The following is a 27,689-nucleotide window of genomic DNA, read 5'->3' on the forward strand; positions in this document are numbered from 1 at the left end:
TCACCTATGCCCCACACCCAGCTTCCTTAGATATTAATAAATATCTTATATTAGTATGGTTTATTTGTCACAATTAATGAGCCAATTCGATTACACCACTACCTAAAGTCCTTTATTTGTATTTTCTTAGTTTTTTTTTTTCTTAGTTTTTACCTAATATCCCTTTTCTGTACTAGGACCCCATCCAGGACGCCACATGACATTTAGTTATTGTGCTCCCTTAGGCTTATCTTGGTCGTGATGACCTCTCAGATTTTCCTTGACAGTTTTTGTTTTTTTTTTAATTTATTCATGATAGTCACACAGAGAGAGAGAGAGGCAGAGACATAGGCAGAGGGAGAAGCAGGCTCCATGCACCGGGAGCCCGACATGGGACTCGATCCTGGGTCTCCAGGATCAGGCCCTGGGCCGAAGGAAGGCGCTAAACCGCTGAGCCACTGGGGCTGCCCCGGCTCAGCGGTTTAGTGCCACCTTCGGCCCAGGGCTGATCCTGGGGACCCCGAGATCAAGTCCCATGTCAGGCTCCTTTCGTGGAGCCTGCTTTTCCCTCTGCCTGCGTCTCTGCCTTTCTGTTTCTCATGAATAAATAAATAAAATCTTTTTAAAAAATCTCACTTAACCTTAAACTGGTAGGTTCAGTAAAAAGGAAAACTTTTCTTTTTAAAATAAAACAAAGCTGGTGTTTCTGGTTAGTATGGGGCTGCTCAGTTTAGCATCTCATAACCATTCTGCATGTTAGACCAGCAGTAGAGACCATGAGAATACTTGGGCTCCTGTTTGGGGCAAGTGTAGATCTGACTCCACTGTCCTCCCATACCCAAGAAAGGATGAGCCCACCTTTGCTCGTTCTGTGGACAAGCAGGAACCCTTAGTATTGTGGCCTGAGCTCTCCAGAAATGCTGTTCAGAGCTGCCCATTATTTTTCCTATCAAAAACAAAGACCCATAAAGAAGCCATACATTGTGGTTTGAATTTTTTTGTCCATTCCTGAGTTTATTTTATTTTATTTAAAGATTTTATTTATTTATTCATGAGAGACAGAGAAAAAGAGAGGCAGAGACACAGGCACAGGGAGAAGCAGGCTCCATGCAGGAAGCCTGACATGGGACTTGATCCTAGGTCTCTGGGATCCTGCCCTGGGCTGAAGGCAACACTAAACTGCTGAGCCACTGGGGCTGTCCCCATTCCTGAGTTTAAATCAGAAGGTGGTTCTTACACACTGGCAGCAAATTGTGAGTCAAGCACAACTGCTGACCAAAAAGGAATTAAAAGGATGTCTAAGGATTACCCCTAACATGTTCAGATGGGGCATTTATGGCAGGCAGCAAGGGCTCTGCTCTCTGTCACCAGTAGACTCACTCCAAGGGGAGATATTGTGTGGCCTCAACCACATCATCCAGAAGGTACTACCTGCTGCTACTGTAGCTGACCCACCTCTCCTTCCATCAGCCTTCTGGAGGGAGTTGGGTTGGGTTAATGACTCTTAACACCTCTGGCAGAACTTGGTCTAAGTTCAAATCACCAAGGATTGAAATTATGCATTTTACATTTAATGACCCCAGTGACATATTTTCAAAAATTTTAAATGCTAGTACAAAAATATTTCTAAGCTTGGAAATCTTAAAATACTTTGAAAAACAACTCTTAAGGGATTCTGAAGCTGGGTATGATAGAGTAGTGTATCATTCTAACTCTCCTGCCAATAGCAATGATAAATTTAGTACAAAATACAGTAAGACAACTATTTGAGGTACTGATGAGCCACTCAAGGCAGGCATAAGCTAGAGAGCAATTGACTCTTGAAAGAAGAGAAGTGGGTGAGTTCACATTTATTTGGCTCTACCCTTGAAGACACATCCAGTTTACATTGTACACAGAGTGTTTAAGTAGAGAGTGGCTATCTCATTAGGCCTGGAAGACAGAGGGTTGGGGTCATAGAAATCATAGTGGCTAGAAGTTTTGGGAAACAACTCTAGAAAGAAAGCATTCTTAGAGGGGGATACCCAAAATCTGCTTTAGAATTCCCCTTAAATTCTTGACTAGCTTCTGAACTGGGCACGCACACAGTGAAATTCAAAGGGGCTCGATGGGTAACAACAGTGGGAAGTTTCAAAGGAACTAAGAAGAGATTTCAGCAGTTGCCCTGCAGTTGAGAGGCAGTTTGAAGTTCAAATCCTGCCAAATCAGATGGGTGTGGTATGATGGCTCATTTGATGTGTTCACTTGGCCGGGCCACAGTGTCTGGGTGTATGGACAAACGTTATTCTGGATGTTTCAGTGAGGGTGTTTTTGGTTTTTTTTTGTTTTGTTATTTATTTATTTATTTATTTATTTATTTATTTATTTATTTATGATAGACATAGAGAGAGAGGGAGGCAGAGACACAGGAGGAGGGAGAAGCAGGCTCCATGCTGGGAGCCCGACGTGGGACTCAATCCCAGGACTCCAGGATTGCGCCCTGGGCCAAAGGCAGGCGCCAAACCGCTGAGCCACCCAGGGATCCCCAGTGAGGGTGTTTTTGGATGAGATTAACATTTAAATGGATGGACTTTGAAAAAAGCAGATTACTCTCCATGATGTGGGTGGGCCTCATCTAATCAGTTGGAAGCCTAAATGGAGCAAAAGATTATTTTCTGAGCAAGAGGGCACTTTGCCAGCAGACAGCCTTTAGTTCTGAACTGCAACATTGGCTGCCAGCCCACCCTGAAGATTAGGACTCACCGACCTCCATAATTGTATGAGTCGATTACAGAAAAATAAAACTCTTTATATACGTGTATACATACACACACACACACACACACACACACACACACACACACAAAACCTTGGTATAGTTCTCTGGAGGACTCTACCTTATACACTTGGTAAACATATCTAGCTTTCCATGGAAACCAGGACTAGAGGCAGAACCAAAATGGGCCCACTCAACAAACCCCAGAACCCAAATTCCACAGAATCATGGTGATTTGCAGTAATTTAATTTGGCAGACTAACCATTTGTTCCCAGGTCTTAATTTATAAAGGTAAGTGGCAACACAAAGAGTTCAGTGCCATTGAAGATGAAATTTATTGTTTACTCTTCCGAAGAAAAGGAGGAATGTAAATCCCATGCCATGTGGGGCCACAGCAGGGAACACCAATTTGGTCTGAAGGTAGAAGGGAGGTGAAAACATGGCCCAGAGCCTTTATAATGTTTTCCACAGGAGAAGCAAGACAGGGAAAACAGCTCAGGATTGGCTAGTTTGAATGATGTTGATGGGCTCTGGGCTATAGGTGTGGTCTCTGGCCCTGGATTGATTTAGGGCAGGAGAAATATTAGCTTGGTGTGTAAGAGTTAGCTAAAGAAGAAAATGAACTCCAGGTTAGCTGGAATGTTTATAATATGATGTTCTTTTCTCACAGAAGCTGGATTTCAGGGGAGGAATATGCAATTGTGGCTGTTAGTTTGGCTCTGTAATTAGTGGATGCTAAATAGAAAAACAGAATCTAAAAAAAGGCACAATTAGAATGACTAAAAACCAACACTTTTCAGAGGAAGATAACAGAACCCAGAATCTCCCCCATGTCCATTATTCCATAGAACAATACCAAATTTTCAAAGAAGCAGGAGCTCCTGACTTTTAGTTAAGACAAGAAGACAGTAGATGTGGATCTGTGATACAAAATAAATGAGCAGATGCAAGAGAGAGAGAGAGAGAGAGAGAGAAACCAAGAAACAGATCGTTAACTCTAGAGAATAAACTGATAGTTACCCAAAGGGAGACAGGTGAAGGGAATGGGTAAAATAGATGATGGGGATTAAGGAGTGCACTTGTCCTGATGAGCACTGGTGTTGAATCACTCTATTGTACACCTGAAACTAATATTACTCTATGTTAATTATACTAGAATTAAAACTTTTAAAAAGGTGAAAAAAAAAAGAAATGGATTTGTGATAATACTGAGGTTGAAATGTGCAGTCAAGGATATCTAAAAAAAAATTTTTTTTGAAAAAATGAATAGATAGGTGAACAGAGAGGAATCCTTAGTTATTAAATGGTAGCACTGAAACAGAGTCACGTGGAATTTCAAGAATTAAAAAATGCCCTATCTAGCCTCCTTGTACTTGCCATTTCTACTGCCTGAAAGATACTCAAATGGTTCTCTCTCTTCAGAGCTCTGCCTACACATTTCCTAGAGAGCACTTCTATAGCTGTCTCTCCAGGTACCATGCTTTATTTTTCATCACAGCATTTGCCACCTTGTTTACATTATATTATACTCTTATCTTTGTGTCCACGGGTTTTGTCTGTCTTCTTCACTGCTTCATTCCCAGAATTTAGAACAATGCTGGGCAGAGAATAGGTGCTTAAGATATTTATTGTTATTGACCTACAGACATTGATAATAATAAAAGACTACAACAAAGAATACTTTTATAGAATAAGTGTATTAAATTTGAACATCTAGATAATATGGACAGTTTTCCCACACAATTTAAATGACTATACTTGGCTCGAAAAGAAGTTGGAAAACTGAATAGGTTAGTTACCATGGGGGGGATTGAAAGTAAAAATTGTTTTACTCCCACTGACAGTATACAAGCACTATCCTTTCCCCACAGGTTCACCAATGCTTTTTGCCTTTTAAGTATTTTGCTATTTTTTTATTGATTAAATTTATTTCCAGTGTTCTACTCTGTTTTCTAATGTATGCAATTTCTAAGTTTTTATTCCTATAAATCACACATAATGGATTTTTTTTTTTGTATATATTCTTCTGGCACAGAGTTTTTCTAGGGCAGATAGAAATTTTACTCCTAAAATCATAGTGTGTCTATGGGATGACCAGCATGAAAATGGCCAGAGTAATAGTTTTACATATAATAGTGTTATCTCTGGGTGATTGACCCTGATGTTGGAATGGAAGCACCTTCTTCTCTCATCATTTTGTCCAAGTTTTGCCTCCAATGCCAGGCTGCCATTGTAGAGAGTGAGAGAGATATAAAGTGCTTTTGCCAACTTGAGGTGGTGTCCTCAGGTGATTCTGGCCAAGAGAGTCCCTAGGCCCAGAAGGAGACAGAATGAGCTATGAGATGGCTGTAACAGGAAGGACAATGATATGATAGAAACAAGATCAGGACAGGCCCGGGCCTGGGTGAGGTAGAAGGTGGGGATGCTGTGAAGGCAGCTGCAGACATGGGCATGAGTCAGGCTCAGAGGGACCTGTGGGTATCAGGAGAGGCAGAACAAGTAGGAAGTCAAGGTGATACTTACTCATCCTCTTCTCTGGCTTAGGAGTAGCTAGCTGAGAGATGCCTGTTACTCCCAGTAGTTGGAGGAACTGATACGGGATGGGTCTTAAATCAGTATGGGAACCTCTAGGAGTGATGGCAGACACTCTCAGTTCTTCCCATGGATCTGGCCTACTCCTGAAAGAATGAGCAAAGTCACTGAGGGACACACGGAGGGTTTTGTGCACCTGAATTGTGGGAGAGCCTCCCCTTGCAACAAGTCCAGGCTGAGGGAGCAGACTCCACTTCCCCAGAGAGGGGGTGGGGGGAAGAGCAGGACAGCAAGAAGGGGATCTGCTCCAGAATAGAGAGATTTTCCACAAATGAAACTTTTTAGAGAGGAAACAATGTCTAAAAACAAAATTTCAGAAGTTTTGCCATGAAAAGCCTCAGCCTCTGCTGTCCCTATAAGGAATGATGATGGGGTGATGCTGATAAAGGGAATTAAGAACACTCTAATCTTGATGAGCACGGAGGAATGTATAGAGGTGTCAACTCGTTATATTGTACCCTGGAAACTAATGTAACACTATATATTAATTATACTTGAATTTAAAAAGGAAGGAAAAAAAAGGAAGATGGATGCTAGCCAGGATGGGCACAAGGTGCCTTCAGGTGGGCTAAGATCACCCCCTTTCAGTGGCTTCCTACATGGGAATGGTAATGACTCACCTGGATGAGGGAAGGGATGATGAGGGAGGAGAGGAGGGACAGACACGATTCCAGGGCTATGCCAGAGGTGGCTCACACCTGGAACCCGCGGGGTTGCTGGTCCCGCTCTCAGACCCCATCTGGGGCTTGAAGGTGACCCCTCTTTCTGCCTCACTGATTCTGAGTGGGGAGCCTGGGTCTATGCTTTTAAAACAATGAGGGCAAATTACCAAAGGTCGTATTTTAGGCTGAGGCCAAGGCCAAGAGAGAAAACTTCATTGTATTGTAACTTCTAAGCCTCAGCTGTTGTTCATGAGATCTGTAAGGCTCTTTTGTCTCCCAATGGGAAATGTCTCTTTAAATTAATGATGATTTATAATATGTGCTTAGCGTTTGCCTGTCACAATTTTAAATAAGCATTGCAAAATTGCCTTAACCCTTATGGGGTAGAAATAATGCCAAGCCCAAGGCTCACACCAGCTTTGTGAGGGGCTTATGTATTCAGAGGAGTGGTGGATGGCAGTAGGGGGAAGAACTGTGGGCTGTGGCCGGTGTCCAGAGGGGCAGGGAGGGACCTGGGGAGGGCCCTGGGAGGACTCTGTAGGGGGGCACTGATGACAGCCCGGCTTGCCATGATGGGGAAAGCCTGTGCTCTGCAGATGGATGTGGGCCTAGTTCAGATGTCTGCTCAGCTGCTTAGCAGCTATTTGACCTTGGGCAAGTTAGACGTGGAAAATGAAAGCAGGGTGGGGGCTGGGTGGTGGTGGTGGTGTCTCCTCCAGGACCACCATAAAGATTAAATGACAAAATGAAACTCCCTGCTCTGTGCCTGGCACACAGTTGGCAATAGATGCTGACTCTTTTCTGTTCTACGACCTTGAGGCCTGAGAAGACAAAGATCTGGGTGGACAGTCTCCTCTGGACAACTAGAAGGGCTAATTGAGGTCTCAAAGCGCCTGAAGCCCAGCGCCTGAAGCCCATCACACCCAACGTGGCCTGGCTGAGTTTGTGTTCCAGGCCCTACTCCCTTGGGCATCCACCATAGCAAGAGGCGCCCCCTCCCTGCCCCCAGACTGGCCCAGGGAGCCTCCCACCCTGCAGGCGCTCTTCCTTCTAGCAGCCGAGCCGGCTGGCCCAGCTGGCTTTGATCAGGCTCTCACTGAGCCGAATTTCTGTCTTCATTTGTCCCCTGTTTATGTTTCCTTACAAACAAATGTCATGTCTTTCCCACGGGGCTGCTCTCTGGCCAGTTTATTTTAACCCTGTGCAGACAGGGGCAGGGTTTTGCTCTTCATCCCAGCCCTGTTTGCTGCATTTTAGCCAAATGCTGCCTCTGACCCGGGGAGCTGGTACTGTCCCCAAGCCCTGGGTTGGACCCACTGGCCCTGGTGTGGAGTATCCTAGGGATGGATGGTAGGAGGCATGGGGCTTGCAAAATCTTGCTTGTGAGCCTGTATTTTATTTTTATTTCATTAGTATTCAAATCAACCTAGAAGTAATTGATTGCTTGTTTTCTTATGTGTTTATGGCACAGAAATTAGAAAATAAGAGGATAGGGGAACCTCCTTTTCAAAGATAAATGCTGCTCACATTTTGGCATGTGTCATTCCAGACTTTACATGTGTGTGACATGTAGATATACATAGACTGTGTTTTACATAACTAGTATTATATGGCATATGTTTTCACTTTATTGTGAACATATTATTCTGCTTCCTTCATAAATGGCATTGTATTTCTTCGTTTAGTTGTCCCATAGTTTATTTAACCCAGGGGGTCCTCTGAATTTATTAGGCACCCAAATCAATCACAGGGGGGACTTATTTACACACAGATTGCCAGCCCACAGTTGATTGGAGCCCGAGAATTTGTATTTCTAACATATTCCCAGGTGAGGCTGATGTAAACCAATCAGTTGAGCCCAAAAATCTTGATTGAGACATGGGTCCCTTTGGGGTTTATGAGTATAAATGACCGGCACTAAAAGCCAGCTAGCAACATTTGGGCACACCCCTCCATAAGGATAAATATCTAAAAGTGGGGGTTTCCAAGACAGATGGTATCACAAGCTTCGAGTTGTTGCTATGTATTGCCAGAAAATTTGTTTCATTTTTCCACCAGTCTACCTTGTATGTATGTATTTATTTTTCCTCCTCCTCCTCTTCCTCCTTTTATTGTTTTTTTAAATATTTTATTTATTGATTCATGAGAGATACAGAGAGAGAGAGCAGAGGGAGAAGCAGGCTCCATGCAGGGAGCCTGATGTGGGACTCGATCCCAGGTCTCCAGGATCAGGCCCTGGACTGAGGGCGGCGCTAAACCGCTGAGCCACCCGGCTACCCTCATCCTCCTTTTCTAAATAAAATGTTCTCACCTAGGTAATCTAGCGGAGAAAGCTCGGTTCATATTCCACAGGTTGTGTAAACCCAGAAAACTCCCCCTTACTCCTCTGAGGCTTGGGTTCCTCATCTATTAGAGGGGAACGAATACTCTTTTCCCCATTCCTGGGTTGCTGTGAGAATCATAAAATGATGAATGGGAATGTCCTTTCTAAATTGTGATCCATGTGCAGGTGGGAGGGTCCTGAGCACTTTCCTGAGGGATTAAGATACAACCTAAATATATATGAGTCTATTTCTGGTTTTAATTAGTTTGTTTTTAGATTATACATAAAATGAAATAATAGTATTTATCTTTCTCTGTCTGACTTTATTTCAGCTAGCATAATACCTTCTAGGTCTATCCATGTTGTCCATCTTAAACAGCAAGATCTCTTTTTTATGGCTGGGTAGTATTCCACTGCATATATATACCACATCTTCTTTACCCATCAATGGATGCTTAGGTTCCTTTCACATCGACACTATTGTAAACGATAACAAACTGGAGGTTTCCAGAGAGGAGGGAGTCGGGATGGCAAAAATAGGTCAAAGGGATTAAGAAGTACACTTCTAGTTATAAAATAAATAAGTTACATGGATGAAAAAATACAGCATAGGGAATATAGTCAGTAAATTGTAATATTTGTATGGTGGCAGACAGTAACTACATCTCTTATGGTGAGCATTGTATAATGTATATAACTATTCAATCGATATGTTGTACACCTGAAACTAATATATTTTATGTCAACTATATTTCAATAAATAATTACTTAATTAGTTAATTAAAGATATAGCCTGTACTGTGGAAACTTCTGGAAAGTTAGAGTGACTGGGGGGAAAGTTGCTTAGTGGGTTTGTCTTCACAGCCAGAACTATGGGTTCCACCAGTTGTCTGCAGAGGCTCCCAGTGGTATGATCAACAAGGGGTGGGGTAGGAGAGGCCTTGATTTTACCCTATGCTAATTACCACTGTGTCAATACTTCCTCCAAGCCCTTTTGCAAGCTGCAAATGTGGCATAAAATTTAGTAAAATAATTAGGAATTGATGAGTTTTAAGTATTTATTACTTTTGTGTTTAATATAATTTATTTAGATATAAGTTTATACGAGTTTAATTTCGATAAGAAGTGTGTTTAACAACTCGCTTGCAAAAAGTTCTTGAAAGATTTAGCCATTAGCTATCAGTAGCCATAACTAGGTGGCCTTGGCCCACCATTGGTTGCCCATCTGGTCTGTGAACTTGTTGAAAATGCAAGTCACCTTTCCAACTTTATGCAGGAGAATGCATGGTTATGCCGACTTCATCTTTTACATTTGACTGACGGCTACATATTGGCAATATAAATTATTTTGGTTTTGGCATTTCTATATGAAAATTGTCCAGTATTAGTTAGGTTTTGCAAGGACTAAAATTGGGATCCTGCGAAGACATTATCTGGCTCTCACGCAGTGAAGCCAAGCTCCTTCTGCATGTGTCTTGTGCAGAAAGAAAGCTGGCAATTTGGGGGAAGCATGCTTTGTTTCCAGAACCTCATCAGTGAGGTCTTGAGAGATCAATTTTCAATTGCTGCTATTCTTGCCTTTTAATTATCTTAGTTGGGCTTTATCGTGATCAATTTAATTTGTTGTGAGCTGGGTGTTGAGTACTACAGTGCGCCTGCTCCTTATCACATTACTAATGTTTGTGACCTGGAATTTTCTAATAAGCCAATTTGCATTTGTGTATAACTTTATGGTTCAGATATGAGCCTTCATACCTCTTTTACTAAGGCAGGTAAACAATAAAAAAAAAAAATTTGGCCTATACAGTGATATCTCAGCATCTATGATGTACCACTGCCTATGAATCCGTGCTATGCAAATAGCCTATTAGGTATTGTGTCCAGTGAAATGATAATACACTTGCTGGGTTATCTCCAAGTTTTGGGGAATTGTTTTAAAACTATAAAGCAAAACTTAAATGCAGATGCTTATAGTCTTCTCCTCTAAATATAATTCATATAGCCTCCTCTTCGATCTTTATCAGAGTTGTTGAATTTCTGAAAGCCAGGGGGGACTTGAGATGGCTTCTGAGGAGAGTTATCTTTCCCTCGTGAAGTGAACCAAGTGAAGCTGACCTCCTGACCCTGGCAGGGCTTCTCTCTCCTCCCCAGGAGTGGATGCTCACAGTGCCCCTGGTGCTGGCTCATTCAGGTGATGGGGGTCAGACGCAAGGTGCACGGTTCCAGCCACCCTCTGTTCATTCCTCAAGCACTGCAGGTGTGCTGGAGCCCAGTTCTGCCCCTCTGACCATGTGTGCTCCTCCCATTTCATCAACCTGAGCATGATGATCATATGGAGCAAGTGGGGGCCGTTAGAACTGGACCTCCCTATGTGAGCAAAGCTAGATGGGATCCTGGGGATGCAAAATGTGGTTCAATATTTTGAAAGTCAAGAATTTTGATACACCACATTAATAGAATGGAGGGAAAACACCCCACATAATCACGTCAATTGATGCAGAAAAAGCATTAGTCAAAAGTCAACATCCTTTCATAATAAAAGCACTCAAGAAACTAGAATTCAAAGGGAACTTTTTCAACATGAGAAAGGCCATTTATAAAAGCCCACAGCTAGCAACATTCTCCTTGGTGAAAGGCTGACAGCTTTCCCTGAAGATAAGGAACAAGACAAGGATGCTGGCTTTCAGCACTTTGATTCAGTATAGACGAAACTTCTTGCCAGGGTAATCTGGAAATAGAAAGAAATAAAAGGTATCCAGATTGAAAGGGAAGAAGTCAGACTGTACTTGCAGATCATGTGTTTGCAGACATGATCTTATGTATAGAAAATCCTGAAGAGTTTACAAAAAACCTTTAGTATGAATAAAAATCAGCAAAGTTGAATTCAAACTGTTGTTATGGAGGCCGAGAAAATTAAGGCCATTCCACTTTAAGTTCAGTGTTAGCACAAGTACGGCCATCCCAGGCCCCTGGGAATAAGAGCTGAAGTTTACTGTTACTCCAGTTACAGGGGAAAAAAACAGCTTACAGCTTAACGTCCTAGAAAGCCCCATATTAGAATAAAAACAGAGCCCAAGCCAAGGGCAGGAAGCCCCTATTAGAATAAGAACAGAGCTCAATGCCCTTGAAAGCCCCATATCAGAACGTAAACAGAACTTGAGAAATTCCTCCAGCCCTTCTGGAGGTCCCAGAAACCAGCCCTTAAAACTAATAAGCTGGAACCCACCTCGGGGTCCAAGTCCCTGCTCCGCTGTGTCGGGTGCACTTGGACCCAAGCTTGAGTTTGTAAATCAACCCTCGTGTGTTTGCATCGGTGTCGGCTCCTTGGTGGTTTCTCGGATTCGCAATCTTGGGCACAACATTGTACTTCTGTACAAGAATAAGGAACAGGGCAGCCCAGGTGGCTCAGCAGTTTAGCGCCACCTTCAGCCCAGGGCGTGATCCTGGAGTCCTGAGATCGAGTCCCGCGTCGGGCTCCGTGCATGGAGCCTGCTTCTCCCTCTGCCTCTCTTTCTCTCTCTCTGTCTCTATGAATAAATAAATAAAATCTTTAAAAAAAAAAACAAAAACAAAAAACAACAAAAACCTAAGGTTTACTGTGAAAAAGATATTAAGAAAACAGTTACATTTACTGTTGTACCCAAGATTGCGAATCCGAGAAACCACCGAGAAGGCGACGATGCAAACACACGAGGGCTGATTTACAAACTCGAGCTTGGGTCCAAGTGCACCCGACACAGCGGAGCAGGGACTTGGACCCCGAGGTGGGTTCCAGCTTATTAGTTTTAAGGGCTGGTCTCGGGGACCTCCAGAAGGGCTGGAGGAATTTCTCAAGTTCTGTTTACGTTCTGATATGGGGCTTTCAAGGGCATTGAGCTCTGTTCTCCTTCTAATATGGGGTTTTCTAGGAGGTTAAGCTGTAAGCTGTTTTCTTCCTGTAACTGAAGTAATGTAAACGTCAGCTCTTCTTCACAGGGGCCTGGGATGGCTGTACTTGTGCTAATGCTGAACTTAAAGTGGAATGGCCTTAATTTTCTCGGCCTCCACATTTACATAGCATCAAAAATAATAAAATATTTAGAAATAAATCTAATCAAGGAAGGACAAGAAGAGGGAAAATACAAGCACCCCACCCTAAGGTGGAGAGAGGCTGGAGCCAGTCTCACTGCCCTGATGGAGTACAGCTGGCAGTGGACCCGTGTGGCCTCATATTCAGGCCCCTAAATCTTATACTCAGGTTTCTTTCTGGGGAAATTGCTTGCAGCCTCACTTGCCCTGGCCAGAAATCATTCCTGGAGGGCCTAGGATCAGCTATAGGGCTTTGGGTGGTGTATTGTGGAAGGAACAGTGACTGGCCTCTCCCAGGACACCTTCACCATCTTTAAGCAACTGTATCGTCTCACAGAAGAGGCACTTTTCTCTGGAGGACTGTGTTGTGCCCAAGATTGCGAATCCGAGAAACCACCGAGGAGCCGACACCGATGCAAACACGGCGAGGGTTTATTTACAAGCTCGAGCTTGGGTCCAAGTGCATCCAACACAGCGGAGCAGGGACTTGGACCCCGAGGTGGGTTTCAGCTTAGTTTTTATAGGCTGGTCTAGGGGACCTCCAGAAGGGCTGGAGGAATTTCTCAAGTTCTGTTTACATTTTGATATGGGGCTCTCAAGGGCATTGAGCTCTGTTCTTATTCTAATAGGGGCTTCCAGCCCTTGGCTTGGGCTCTGTTCTCATTCTAATAGGGGCTTTCTAGGACGTTAAGCTGTAAGCTGTTTTCTTCCTGTAACTGAAGTAAGGTAAAGTTCAGCTCTTATTCACAGGGGCCTGGGATGGCTGTACTTGTGCTAACGCTGAACTTAAAGTGGAATGGCCTTAATTTTCTCGGCCTCCACAGACTGGATGGGAAGAAGCCAGTCTTAAGAGGAGAGTCTGCAATAAATCTTCTAATTGTGGGGGTGGAAATAAAGCATCCCAGTGAGCCGAAGGCTGAATGGGAGTAAGCCCAGCACACTTAGAAAGCACGGAAACTTTCTGTTGGCCTTTGGGGTCCTGGGATCTCACCTTCCAAGTGGAGCCATGCTTCCAGAATGTTCATTCAGTAGGAGTTAGCAGCTGGTGGCCTGAGACCTGTGTCCAGGGTGACCTTTGGCCAGCATATTTTGGACAAAGAGAGAAGGAAGACCCAGTCCTTTCCCCAGAGCTCCCAGTGTGGCTGTCTAAGAACATGCACAGGGAGTGGCCAGCTGCCAGGATCTTGGAGCTCCTGGGTCACCATGTACATGGCCTCCAGCTGGGCTGTCCTTCCTACTAGCTGAAATCACCCTTCCAAGGAAGCATATGTTGGAAGAAGACACTTGCATCCAGAAATCTCATTGAACATTCAAGATCCCATGGAACCAGAGCTAGGAAGAAAGGAGGCAGGGCTCTGGGGCCTGGAGCACAGCCATGGACATGGCCGGGGGCCCAGTCTGAAGGGTATCCCCCTCCTTGCTCCCTGATGACAGAGAAGGCCTTGACTATTTGTGTGGGCGCCCTGAGGTTAAGGTCAAAACCCTGAGACAGCTCCAAACAAACCCCGGAGAAGCAGCAGCCTGTCATTAAGGCCGAAGGAGGGAAAATAAGCAAAACTCCCTTCCTCACTTGCTTGGGAGTCTGAGGAAGAGTTCTTTATATTACATTTCTCTGTGGCTCTGTGGCTGAGTTTTTCCTTATGTGGTCCACTGACTCACTTTTTTTTTTTTTTTTTAATAGTTACAAGAAGCAACAGAAAATGAACTCAAAAGAGAGTACTTCTTTACTCCTCAAATGGTCAGACATCTTCTGGCACTTTCTCTGCAGCGTTGGCACAAGGCTGAAGTCATCAATGATTCCTGGAATAGATCTTCACCAGGAGAGACTCCTCACTGTGGAGCCCACCCTGTGCCTGGTCAACAGCATCTAGGGCAGCTCTCTGCTTTGCTCCCTTCCTTTGGGTGTTAAGTCTGATCGTAGGAGTTCTTTGTGGGGCAGCAGCAAAGTGGCTGGTACTGCTTCAAGGGGCCCTATTTTCTAGCGTGAAGAGAACACCGCCTGCTTAAAACATTTCCTATAGCAGCTGGGCCACAGAAATGTCATGACTGATGCACCACCCCGGCAACGTCAGGCTCGTTGGCCAAGTGGACAGGCAGTTTCTGGATACTCATGGGCTCTGGGGTGAATAACCCGACTCCCCCCATCATGGAGATTGTGGCACAAGCCAGCTTCTGGACTTATAAGTGAAGAGAAAGGAGAAGTGGCATCCCTGCTTCCTGCCGTGCCTGTGGCTCCTTTACTTCCTGTCAGCCTCTTCCTGGCTGAGAAAACCGAGGCTGGGAAGAGGACATTTTAGAATAAAAGTTAACACTCCAGGCCTTCTTGATGAGGTTTAGGGCTTACATGCAATGTGTGAAATGAATTGGCTAAGACTCAGAGCTCCAAGAAAATGCTGTGTTGGTCTTTTTGGGGTTTTGCACACCATCCCTGCTGGCTCAGGCAGTGGAGCACAGAAGTTCTTGGCAAGGCTGGAGAACCAGCTGGAAAACTTCAGGGCCTGGGACACAGTGGGCTGGGCAGGCCTGGGTCTTAACCATTTTTCCCTTCTTTCCCCTGAGGGAGGGCAAGAACCCTGTATGGGTGGCCTTACTTAGCTAAGTATCTGCCTGGAGCAAGGAGAGGGCCTGGGAAAGAGGGCCTTCCTGTGGACAGAAGCAACCCAGAGACCACGTGGGGGTGAAGGCTATTGGCACACCTTTGGGGGGCTTTGCTCTAAGCCACCTGCTAGGAAGTGGCCCCTCAGGAAATAGCCTTAAGGCAGTATGGCAGGTGCACCTGGATGGCTCAGTCGGTGAAGCGTCTTGCCTTCGGCTCAGGTCATGATTCCAGATCCTGGGATAGAAGAACCCCATGTCAGGCTCCCTGCTCAGCGGGGAGCCTGCTTCGCCTTCTCCCTCTGCCTGCCTCTCTTCCTGCTTGTGCTCTCTCTCTCTCTCTCTCTCTGCCAAATAAATAAATAAAATCTTAAAAAGAAAACCAAACAACAAGCAGCAGCATTTATTTAAAAAATGCAGGGGGACAGCATGGCAAAGCAGCCCCACCTCCCTGCCTGAGATGTAAGCACTCCAGCTCATCCCTCCTGCCTGAGCCTTACCTAATCTCTCTGAGCTTCAACCTCACTCAGTAAAGTATTGTTAATAATGCCCTATCTGGCAGGATTGTTGAGGAAATTCAAAAGAACATATGTAGATTCTGGAGAATAAAGGAGGTGAGTCATGTGACTCTGGAAGATAGTGTTTTGAGTAGAAAAAGCAAGGCTAAAGACAAAAGCAAGTGCATATAAACACTAATGTAGGTAGTAAAGCAGTTTCCCAGAGGGATACAGGTTAACAACCTTGAAACTGCTGTACGTGAATACTGGAAGCAAACAAACACCTGAATGGATGATGGGTAGTAGGCATCAGCTCCCCAGTTGTCCCTAGGGAAACATGGTGCTCCACAAGGACACTGCACTATGGTAGCCAGGCATTGGAACTAGAACATATTTAAACATTACAGATAAAATCAAAATCAGTTGAATTATGATGGCCCTGTAACAAGTTGCCCCCAAACCTAGTAAAAGATTAATCTTTTACTCTGCCCATGGCTTCTGAGGGTCAGGAATTCAGGCAGGGTAGATGGCTGGACTTGGAGGGGATGGCTAGTCTCTGCTCTGAGATGTTTGGGGACCCAGCTGGAATATCCTAAAGGCTAGACAGCAGAATCATCTGAAGGCTCATTCACTGGCATATCTGCTGGTTGGCTGGGACCCTGCCAGACCTGTTGGTTGGAACACCTCCTTGTGGCCTGGGCTTCCTTGCAACATGGTGGCTGAGTCCTAAAGAAAGCAGAAAGAAAGAAACAGAGAAACAGAGAGAGAGAGAAAAAGAGAGAGAGAGAGAAGGAAGGGGGGGGGAGGGGGAGGAGGAGGAGGAAGTCCTAGGATCTTTTATGACCCAGCCTTGAAAGTCTGGAAGTAGGGGATCCCTGGGTGGCGCAGCGGTTTGGCGCCTGCCTTTGGCCCAGGGCGCGATCCTGGAGACCCGGGATCGAATCCCACATCGGGCTCCCGGTGCATGGAGCCTGCTTCTCCCTCTGCCTGTGTCTCTGCCTCTCTCTCTCTCTCTGTGACTATCATGAATAAATAAATAAAATCTTTAAAAAAAAAAAAAAAAAAGAAAGTCTGGAAGTATTACTCTCCTGCCTTCAATTGATGGAGGTGCCTACAAAGTCCACCCTGCTTTCAGAAGAGGGATCCCATCTTTCCATGGAGTGTCAACTCGTAAGAAGAACATGTGGCGTGGGAGATACACTAGTGTGGCCACCTCTGGCATATATAATCTCCTATAGCCCCATCTAATGTCTCTCCCTCTTCCCAAGGTCACCACCATTCCCAGGGGGGATGTGATTATCTTCAGATGCCCCCCTATGTTTTGCATGCATAGACAACAAAGATTTGGTTTGGGGCTTTTGCGGGAGAGGGTAGTATGTTTAATTTTCACTAAAGCGGAATTCCCTTGCATTTTGCTTTGTTTGCACTTCACTTGAATTCATTTATTAGTATGCATAGATTTCTTTTTTTAATGTAGTGTAGTATTCCATAGTTTGATTATGCTGTACTTTAGGTAACTTTTTTCTTTTGATGGATCTTTGAAATGTTTCCCTTTTTTCCTATTATAAATAATACTGCAACAAATATTTCTCTATGTATTATTTCATGCGCATAGCACGAAGTATGAACATTTCCCAGGAAAGAGATGGAAGAGTAAAAGGCTGAGTGAAGGAACACATCCACTTTTAATTGCAGTGCCTGCTATCCAGTTTCCTCGGAGAAAGGCAGGCTCTCTGTTACAGTAGAATATAAAAAGTCTTCACTTCCTTATGCCCTCACTTGCCCAGAGAATGGTCCATCTTTTCCAATCCTGTCTGTCTTCCGGGCAAATGCAATACACTGCACATCATGTGTTTTTAATTTGTAGTTTCCTCATTATAGTTAGGTTGAGTGGGGCTGAACATCTCCTCTGTTTCTCAGCCATCTGCATTCCTTCTCCTGGGAATTGCTTGTTCATTTCCTTCACTGAGCTGCTCATTGCAGTTTCACTAAAAAGCAGAGAGAAGTGAAAATTGAAACAGTGAAGGTTTTTTAAACCAATGAAGTTAAAAAAAGATGATAAGGACCCCTGATGCTTGTGATGATTGAGATCATTTCGGTCCAGAAAAATGGTCCTATAATTAGGATGTTAACTTATATTTTCTTTCTACACACTTTTAATTAAAACACAGCCCTAGTACCATGTGAAAATATTCCTAATTGTTTTATATGAGGTGAAACCCATGGTGGTTTAAAAAGAATAGCGAATAAAAATTTTCAGCATCACTTATTGACTCCCAGACTTTTGTTATTTGCTTTATCTCTTAAAAGTTCAAATATATGTAAGTGCCTAGTGGCTCAGTCTGTTAAGTGTCCAACTCCTAATTTCATCTCAGGTCGTGATCTCAGGGGGAGTCTGAGATCACCTGACTCAGGAGCTCAAGTCTGAGTCAGGCTTCAAGCTCAGCGAGTATTCTGCTGGAGATTTTTTTCTCTCCTCCCTCTGCCCCTCCCTTTGTTCATTCTCTCTCTCTCTCTCTCTCTCTCTCTCTCTCTCTCTCTCTCTTTAATAAATAAAATCTTTTAAAGATTCAGATATATAATATGATCCTTTTCTGGACTACTTTTATTTTGCATTAATCTGCTAATTTTTTTGTGCTGGCACCGCCTTGTTTTTATAAGGCAAACCTCCGGATTTATCTGGTAAGAGAACACAATTACAGTATTTCCGCTTTCAACTAGGGAGCATTGTCTCTTTGTAGGTACAAGTGTGACTTCTCATCACTCCATCAGAGTACATTTTCCTAGGTGCTGTGTATGAGTGGCATTGGGGTTACTTTTGGAATACAGGGATTATTTCCAATCCATTAGCTTTTTGAGCTGTCTAGATTTGGGGAAGCAGAGGAATAGAGTTGGTGACACTGGGCAGAGGCGGGAGGGAAATGGAGAGAAGTATTTTGAAGGAAGTGTGTTCCAACACTAGGACCTCCAGGAGCAGAGAGAGGTGGCAGGCGGGAAGGTGTGCCAGAGTGACCATGGCTGAGGTTTGTGCAAGTGGAGCATGGGAGGGGACTCATAGTCATGGAGTGGGAACCATTCTTCCTTGGGGTAGCAGAGAACTGAGATGCGGAGAGAGGGCCACTCTGGCTTTTTAAATTGGCTTTATTGAGCTATTAATTTAAATACAGAAATATCATAAGTTTTAAGTGTACAATTTTAAAAAAGATTTTTTAAAAAAGATTTTATTAATTTATTTGAGACACAGAGAGAGCACAAGCAGGGAGAGTAGTGGAGGGAGAGGGAAAAGCAGGCTCCCCACTGAGCAGGGATACTGATATGGGGCTGGATCCCAGGGCCCTGGGATCATGATCTGATCTACAGGAAGACATTAACTGAGTCACCCAGGCGCCTCTTTAAGCATACAATTTGAAGAATTTTGATAAGTGTACATTTGTGTAACCACCACAATCATGATACAGAATATTTCCATCATCACCAAAGGTTCCTTGTGACCCTTTACAGTCAGTTCCCTGGCCACCCCAGCTCCTGGGAACCTGTGATCTCTTCTCTCTCCCTCTAGCTTTACCTTTTCTAGAACATCATCTAGGTGGAATCCTATACTATATGGCCTCTTTACCCAGGGTGCTTTCACTTAACAGAATGCATTAGGGATTCATCCACATTCCTTCTCACCAGTGAATAGGCTTGCAGGGTATGGATGAATCATAATCTGTCTACTCCCCAGTTGATGGTCTTTGGGGGCTTAGTCGAGTTTTTGGTGATTACATTCATGCATTATATGATCCCTATCAGTACCCCATAAGGTAAGCATTGTCACCTCCATTTTATGAGGAAACAGATACAGGAGGGAACAGTCCCTGCTCAGGGGCCCTGAAACCTACACCGGTTCAGGGTCCTGAAGGTGGGTTGTGGTACTGACCCCTGCAGGGACACTGACGAAAAAGTCCTTCTACCTCTCAGGGGCTGTAAAGAAAGAGGAGACCTCTCTGTGGCCAGGACCGGCCATTCTCCATGAGGAGGACATCTACTTGGCCAGCAGGGCTCAGGTGATGCTGAGCTGGAGCAGCTCTCCATCCTCCCAGTCCTCCTCTGAGTACCAGTCCTACTCCCAGTACCAGTCCTGCTACTCCTGCACATACGAGGATGAGGACACGGCCCAGCAGAGCATGTGTGCCTTCTACACCCACGTGCAGACGGTGCAGGGAGTGGCCGTGGCCTGGGAGACTGAGACAGGCTTTGAGCCCATCAGCAGGAAGCCCCGCATTCGTGAAGCCGAGTTCATCAAGAGGCAGAGGAGGAAAGGCTCCTCATTTGAGATGGCTTCCAACACTGGCCTGCACTGGGAACCAGAAGCCAGCAAGAACAACTGCTGCCCAGAGCAGGATGACACGGAGCTGCTGGGCCCCCTGGAGTGCTGCCTGCAGAAGCTGCGGGACACTCCGGACTGGCTAGTCACTACAAACTACGGGCTGCGCTGTGTGGCCTGCTGTCGGGTCTTCCCACATTGGAGGCTCTGCTCAAGCACGCCCATTATGGCATCCAAGAGGGCTTTAGCTGCCAGATCTTTTTTGAGGAGATGCTGGAGAGAAGGCAGGCCCCGGGGCCAAGTGCAGGAGCTGGACAAGGAGGAACAGAGCCCTGCAAGAAGGCAGTGAATGCTCAAGGTCCCACGCTGGGGTGCTTCCCTCGCAGTGGCAGAAGCAGTGAGCTGGAGGTGATGTGCCTAGCCCTGCCCTCACCTCCAGCACCTCGTTTGCTCCTTCCCCAGCCAGCAGGACCAGAACTCTAGGGACAGGGCCAGAGAAGGAGGGACAGGGGAAGGAAGGGAGCAGGAGCTAGAGCTGGGAGGGCCGTGACAAGGGAAGGGGGGGAAGATCCCTTCCAAAGGGCACAGCATTTCAACCAGAATCCATTTCTAACCTGAATCCAAAGAGGAGGGCTTCAAATGTTTCTTATGATGGGCACAAGATCTGAGGCTTGCAAGCATGTGGCCACAGGGATTTCTATTTTTGTTGGTGGATCAAGCAGGTCCTGACTCACAGAAAAGCCAACTGCAAATGAAATGTCAGCCCTATATTTTTCATTGTTAAGAACCCGCCAAATGCCCTCGTTCTATGTCTTATTATAGTGGGATTAAACTTGAGTAACTGAAAAAAATAAATAAATAAACTTGAGTAACTGAAAATGTAAGGCAACGTTTAAAGGAGTGAACTATGCTATTAGGTCAGAGCCATAGGAAATTGCCATTTCTGTAGGGTACACACCAGCACAGACACCTGAAAACAGGCAGGTTTCCAGAGAGATGGGATATGGGTAAGTCCTGCTACCTATAAGTTCATATGTCAACTACAGGTTTTAAAATGTTGTTACAGGGATCCTTGGGTGGCGCAGCGGTTTGGCGCCTGCCTTTGGCCCAGGGCGCGATCCTGTCCCATGTCGGGCTCCCTGCATGGAGCCTGCTTCTCCCTCTGCCTGTGTCTCTGCCCGTCTCTCTCTCTCTCTGTGACTATCATAAATAAATAAAAATTAAAAAAAAAAGATTTAAAATGTTGTTACAGAATTCATTTGCATACTCCTGTCTGTCCCCAGCTCAGGGAGTGGCATTCATTCGAGAAAATACATGGATGTCTCACTGTGTGTTAGGCTGATGAAACATGTAGATAGAATAGGCAGCTGCAAAGCAAGGGGGTGAATCACATAAAGGAGGTTTGGGGAGCTCAGCCGAGGGCCCCCCAAACTCACACTGGTTGACAAGGAAAACTTTCCAAAAAGAGGCAATGTTCACAAAGGTTTGCTTCCAAACCTTTGGAGGTAGAACAGGTAGAATTAGTAAGAGCGGGCTTCTCACTCTTGATGTTGACATTTTAGGTTGAGTAATTGTCTTCATGTCAGGGAGAGCTGTCCTCTCTCCACTGTAAGATATTCAGGAGCAGCCTTGGCCTCTACCCACCAGATGCCAGTAGCATCCCCTTCCCTACAATTGTGACAGTCAAAAATGTCCTGGATATTAACAAACATTCCCTGGAAGCAAAATTGCTTGTTGGTTGATAATCACTGAGCTAGACAAGAATGAGGATCTTAGAAGAGGGAATGGCACAAGACGTTTGGGCAATTGCCAGCCACTTGGCCTGGTTGGAACTCTGGAGACATTTCTCCCCTCATACACTCTATAAAGATTTAGCACCTGCTATGTGCCAGACACTGTACTGTGCATGTGAAGCAGACAGTGAACAGGCATGGATGGTTCCCTGTGGAGCTTACAGCTGGTGGGCAAAAATAGACTCCATATATGCAGATTTAGAAATAATTATGGAAGTACCTGTTTTATGGCCTCCAAAGCCCAGGCTTTGATACCTTCTCCATCACCATTTCACAGCATTCATTGATTCACTCACCGTGTTCCAGCCCCATTAGCTTTCTTTATGTGCTTCAAGCTTTCATACCTCAGGGCCTTTGCACTTACTCTCTCCTCTAAGTGGAGGGCAAACCCTTCTCTGTCACTCTTCTGGCCAACTCTTTACTTATCCTTGAGGTTTCAGCTTTGTCACTTTTTCAAAGGGGCCTTCTCCAATCATGCTATCTTAGTGTATGCCTGATTCTGTTTGCAGGTGGTTTTAAAAAGAGAAGTAGCATGTAGCATGATCAGATTCATGTTCCAAACTCATCCTGGTTGTATGTGAAATATGGATTGGTACAGTAGCAAAAGAAGAAAGGAATAAGTAGGGAGATCACTTAAGAGGCTATTGCAGAAGTCCAGACAAGGGACGATGTGGCTTGGATAAAGCTTGTCAGATGCCAAGAGGGAGTGAATGGATGTATTCAAGACATATTTGGGGGAAATCTTAGAACAGTGAAGCAGGTGAGAGAGGGCTGCATCCTGAACAGACATGGAGAAATGGGCCTTTGACAAGAACATCTTTGTGTTCTCTGTTGCATCAGATGGGCAGTTAGGTCAAGTAGGGCTTAGGAGACAAAATTATAAAACTTGAATTCCCACCCCTCACTCCCCACTGAAAACTGCAAGAGCTCTTGAGGAATTGTAAGCAAGTCAAGTTTGCATTTGCAGAAAATTAGGAATTGTAAGCAAGTCAAGTTTGCATTTGCAGGGCTAAGAGTGGATGAGAGAAAGCACTGTTGGCAACAAGGTGTACGGTTAACATGCAGAATGAGCTTAAGAGATTTGAGAGATGGAAGTGAGAGATTTTGGCAAGCATTTGAGGAGGGTGGTAAGAGAACTGTGTCCTGAATGACTTCCAGGTTTTTCAAATAGGTGGCCAGTAAATATTGGTGCCATTTCCAGATGATGGAAAACGAAAGTAGAAGATTTACTGGGATACCAATGAGTCCACTTTTGAAAAAGCTCAATTTGTTATAGAAATATCAAGAAGGGAGTTAGAAAGATCTGGAGCTTGGAAGAGTATTACATGAGATGAAGATAGATTTGTTGTCATCAATGTGTATGTGGTTAACTAAGGCCATGGTCCTTTAGGTGGACTTCATGTGGGGTGCATTTTCTCTGCTAGCCTCAGTGCAACAGGAAGTCATGAGATCATCTTAGAATGGACATCAGCCATGGGGATGACATCTTATCACAATTTTCAAGATGTAGCAGAATCACAGACTTTCTAAATTCATTGTGAAAGGGGGGAGGATCTTAGAAAGAAAAAAGAAAAAGAAATGAGGCAATAGCCCTACTTGTTAAACTCTTCTTAGAAAAGCTATTTGGTGTTTGAGGAAAGCTCAGTAAGTAGGTAGAATCCAGGCACAATCTAAGGGGAGGGGAGGCAGCTGAGCCAGAAATAGTAGAGCACTAGTGAGAACATTTCTATTTAGAAATCAGTGTGCAAAGGAAATAAAATGAGTCATGGCTCTGGAATTTCAGCCTTTAAGATGAATGTTGCCTTGATATTCTAAGCACCAAGCATTGCTCTAGATATCCTGTGAACACTGTGCTCTCCACAATCTAATGAGGTGGGTCCTATGATTAGTTTGATAGGTAAGTAGGCTGAGACCGTGCCAAGACTATACAGCTGGTGTACAGCAGAGTCAGGCTTTATACCAGTCAGTGTAGTTTCAAAGCCTATGCTGTAACCATCACACCGAGAAGAAAATTTTAGTGTAAAGACAGATGCAAGGTATTTAGAAAAGCAAACATGTCAACTCCACAGGTTGTATTTTCTTTAGATTAAGTAGCAGCAGCTGGAGATCAGGAAAAAATGATGGGCATTCAGAATAAATGAAAGATGACAGGAACCTTGGGTAAGCAAACTCTTAATGTAGAGGATAACTTATGCTGACATGGATGGCGGGAGGAATGGATAAAATCACTCTTAAATAGTAACTTGTTCTTAAAATATAACTTAACAGTATTCACTTGTGGTTTAAACTCATCACTTTGCAGAAACCTGGGACTGCCACCAAATAAGAGAAGTATCAGGGTGAGTAAGCAGAACCACTCTGGAGGCTCAAGGGACCTAAACATTTTAGATATTGAACCACTTTAGACCTTTTGTTTTCCAAACCATAGAAAAAGATGCAAATCATTTTATGACACTATGGAAACCTGATAACAATGCCTTTCAAAGACAGCACTAAAAAAGTGAATATATCAATATCACTTATAAACAGAAAATAATAACTAATTGAAATTTTTCAATTAGGGCACCAAGATAATTCAATAGGGGAAAGAACAATCTTTTATATAGTGCTGGGACAACTGGATAGATCTATATGCAAAAGAGTGAAGTTAGATCCCTACCTCACACCATATGTGAAAACTAAAATGAAAAAGACTTAAATGTAGTAGTTAAAACTATAAAACTCTTATAGGAAGACAAAGGTGTAAATATCCATGATGTTGGATCAGGCAATGGTCTCTTAGATATGACACCAAAAGCACAAGCAAACAGAGAAATACAAGTTGAACTTCATCAAAATTAAAAATTTTTGTGTTCAAAGGACATTATCAAGAAAGTGAAAAACAATCCATAGAATGGAAGAGAATACTTGCACAACACATATCTGAAAGGGTTAGTACCCAAAACATATAAAGAACTCTTATAAGTCAACAATAAAATACAAATATTCCAATTTAAAAATAAGCAAAATATTTAAAAGATATTTCTTTAGAAAAATATATAAATGAGCAATAAGCACATGAAAAGATGCTTAACATCATTAGTCTGTAGGGAGGTGAAATGGTGCAGCCACTTTAGAAAGCATTCTAGCAGTTCTTCGAAAAGCAAAAAATTGTTACTGTATGGCCTAGCAATTCTGATACTTGAAAATGTAGGTCCACACAAGAGTTTGTATATGAATATTCATAGCAACATTATTCCTAATAAAAAATAGTAAAAACAACCTACATGACCATCAAATGATGAATTGAGAAAATGCGGTATATCCGTATGATGGCATATTTTGCAGCCATATAAAGGAACACAGTACCGATCCATGCTACAGTGTGAGATGATCTTTGAAAACTATGCTAAGAAAAAGGAGTCAGACACAAAAGGTATACTACATAATGAGGTACACTATACATTATATAATGCACGATTCCATTTATATGAAATGTGCAAATAGACAAATTATTGTAGAGACAGAAAACAGATTAGTGGCTGCCAGGGATTTGGGGGAAGGAGAAGACTGGGAAGTGCTTGCTCATGGGTATGGAGCTTCCTCTTCAGGTGAGGGAAACATTCTAGAATCAGAGAGCAGTGATGGTCACACAACTTTTGAGAATCACTATAAATTAATACATCCGTCTAAAAAGAAATGTAATACAACAACTATATATTATTATTTAAATTTTAGAGGGGGAGGCGCAGAAGGGGAGATCATCTTAAGCAGGCTCCATGCCATGGAGCCTGACCTGGGGCTCCATCTCACAACCCTGAGATCATGAAATGAACTGAAATCAAGAGTTGGATGCTTAACCGACTAAGCCACCCAGGTGCTCCTCCAATGTTATTTTTTAAAACTGAGAAAAGAAATTTTCTTCATATGATATAAAGTATCTTAAACTAGGTAGCAAAATAATCTGCACGTGTTTCCATTGAAATCAGATAAAATATGTCATCTATTACAGTTTTTATTTAAAGTTCTGGAAGTTACAACAAATTCAATGAAAATATGAAACAGAAAGGTTATAAATAAGTGACAGAAAAATCTCTCCATTTTTGGAAAAAGACAATATTACTTACCTTGAAAGCTCAAATAACTTAATTCAAAATCACTTATAAAAAAGAGGTAAACAAAGGGCTGATAGATGGATACTCCATTCACTAGATAAACAAAATATTCTTAGAAATATTGTTAAATGCAGTGAATTGTCAAAGTGATTACCTCCAGTTTATAATTGTTGACAATTTTGCATTCTATACAATGCATATTTTTAAAGTTTTCTAGATGAGTAAGTATGGCTTTTACTATAAAAAGACAAACATTTAATCACATCTTACCTTAGGTTAGAAGTGACACTGGGGGCTGCCTTTGTCCACATTTGCTGTCTATATGCATGAAGAACCCCAGCTTCTAACCTTGCACTCCTTGGTCCTTGCAAAATGAAATTAGCTTTGATTTTAAGAGTACTTTGTAATGGATGAGGACCTAGCCAACTCAAGAGAGTTGTCACAAAGCTCTTTTTGTGCTGTGCCTTCCTTTCTTATGAAGGTTGACAAAAGCTGTGAGTGAGAAGGAGATCTTGAGAGAGAACCAAGGTGGGAGCTCAGCTGAAGAGTAATGACAGTGAAGCTGGGAAAGAAAACAAAGGCCCTGAAGGGAGACCAGAAGGTTGTGTGGGAGGATGAAGAAAAAAGGAAGTTGGGGGAAGGAAGACAGAAGGGTTGAGAGAGAGGAATGCCAGGTATTAAGGAATAAATTGACTGGGGAATGTGACATCACAAAGGGGGTCCAGGTAGGAGGCTGGTGGGGAAAGATGAATGTTCCATCAAAGACGGTGGAACCCATTAGGGTGGGAGTCAGCAGGGTCTGAAGTGCTTGGTGATGGATGCTATTACGGTCTGAATTGTGTACCTCTCAAATTCACATGTTGAAGTCCTAACCCCTAGTACCTCAGGATGTGATCTTATTTGGAGATAAAGTCTTTAAAGAGGTAATTAAGGTAAAATGAAGTCACAAGGTTAGATTTTAATCCAATATGACTATAGTCTTATAAAAAGAGGGGATTAAAACACAGATGGAAGACCATGTGAAGAAGACACAGGGAGAAGACGGTCATTTACAAGCTAAGCAGAAAGCCCAAGAAAAACCGGTCCTACGGGCACTTTGATCTCAGACTTCTGGCCTCCAGAACCGTGAGAAAATCTGCAGTATCTTGCAGCCCTAGGAAATAAAGCCCTAGGCAGATGCTGAAGAGGAGGAGACAGAGGTAGGAAGGCAGCAGCCAGCAAGGTCCAAGTTTCCAGTAGGGAGCCTCCTGGTCCCAGGTTCTTAGGAGAGCAAGCACACAGTAAGTGCTCAATCAATGTTTGTTGACTTAAATACTCGGAGTGTCATAAACAAATTTGAGGACAAAACCTACTGACTTGTGACAAACACTGAGTGGCCTACTGGCCCCGAGGACTCAGTGTGCTTTGGGCCTCTGTCAGAGGGTTTTGCAGAAGGAATCTGGTGTATGCTTGCACATTGGTGTGAGGATTAGTGAAGACAGCACAGTGTGTTTTGTCTGATTTTCTGCTATGCTTCTGATGGGTCCCAGTGAGACCCAAGCTAAGGCCCCACCAGCAGATGATCTGAGCATAGGGAAAATGGGGACCTGGATGTGCTGAGCTGTAGGGAAGATGGAATAAGCAGTTCATGAAAATGCTACATCGAGAGCTCAAAGCCTGGCACCAGAAGCCAGACCCTGTGTGTACATGCATCCATTCATGTGGGTATGAGTTTTTTAGTGTGTATGCGCATGTGCATGGTACATATTGCTCTGCCCTGGGCCATGCTGAACCTGGGTTGGAGCAGAGCACAAGGACCTGAAGAGAAGGTCCAGGGGTGAGGCTCAAAGCCTAGTTGGGGCCCTGCTTCCAGCCTTCCTGCAGCCACTCCCAGCGCTCACCCAGGAAAAGGGAGTGAGTGAGAATACCCCATAACTGTGTTTCTCAAACTTGAGTACCATCCTTACAAAGCACAGAACATTCTTCAACATGCTCATGTTGACTTCAATTATTGCTGCTGAAATTGCTTTACTTCCATGTAAACA

At 43.7% G+C, this 27,689-nt stretch overlaps 2 protein-coding genes and 1 long non-coding RNA gene across 3 annotated transcripts in view; 2 read left to right on the forward strand and 1 right to left on the reverse strand.

The window, feature by feature from the left end:
* Positions 1 to 16,290, forward strand: part of TMEM273 (transmembrane protein 273) — a 57,091-nt gene extending 40,801 nt beyond the window's left edge. Inside the window, exon 7 of the transcript XR_013368297.1 lies at positions 14,062 to 16,290. The gene's annotated coding sequence lies outside the window, so the exon portion shown is untranslated. The remainder of the gene's footprint in view (positions 1 to 14,061) is intronic.
* An 848-nt stretch (positions 16,291 to 17,138) lies between these two features.
* LOC144301485 (uncharacterized) lies at positions 17,139 to 27,161 on the reverse strand. Its single transcript, XR_013368298.1, has 2 exons — positions 25,936 to 27,161; positions 17,139 to 17,460 (listed from the first exon to the last, which is right to left on the reverse strand). It is a non-coding gene; the product is annotated as an uncharacterized LOC144301485 (long non-coding RNA).
* FAM170B (family with sequence similarity 170 member B) lies at positions 18,487 to 20,179 on the forward strand. Its single transcript, XM_077877003.1, is given in 6 exon segments — positions 18,487 to 18,505; positions 19,197 to 19,275; positions 19,374 to 19,963; positions 19,966 to 20,080; positions 20,082 to 20,115; positions 20,117 to 20,179. Coding segments are annotated over 6 exon segments (900 nt in total).
* Positions 27,162 to 27,689: the final 528 nt, after the last annotated feature.

This window comes from Canis aureus, chromosome 29 (assembly GCF_053574225.1).
Source record: "Canis aureus isolate CA01 chromosome 29, VMU_Caureus_v.1.0, whole genome shotgun sequence".
NCBI lineage: Eukaryota > Metazoa > Chordata > Mammalia > Carnivora > Canidae > Canis > Canis aureus.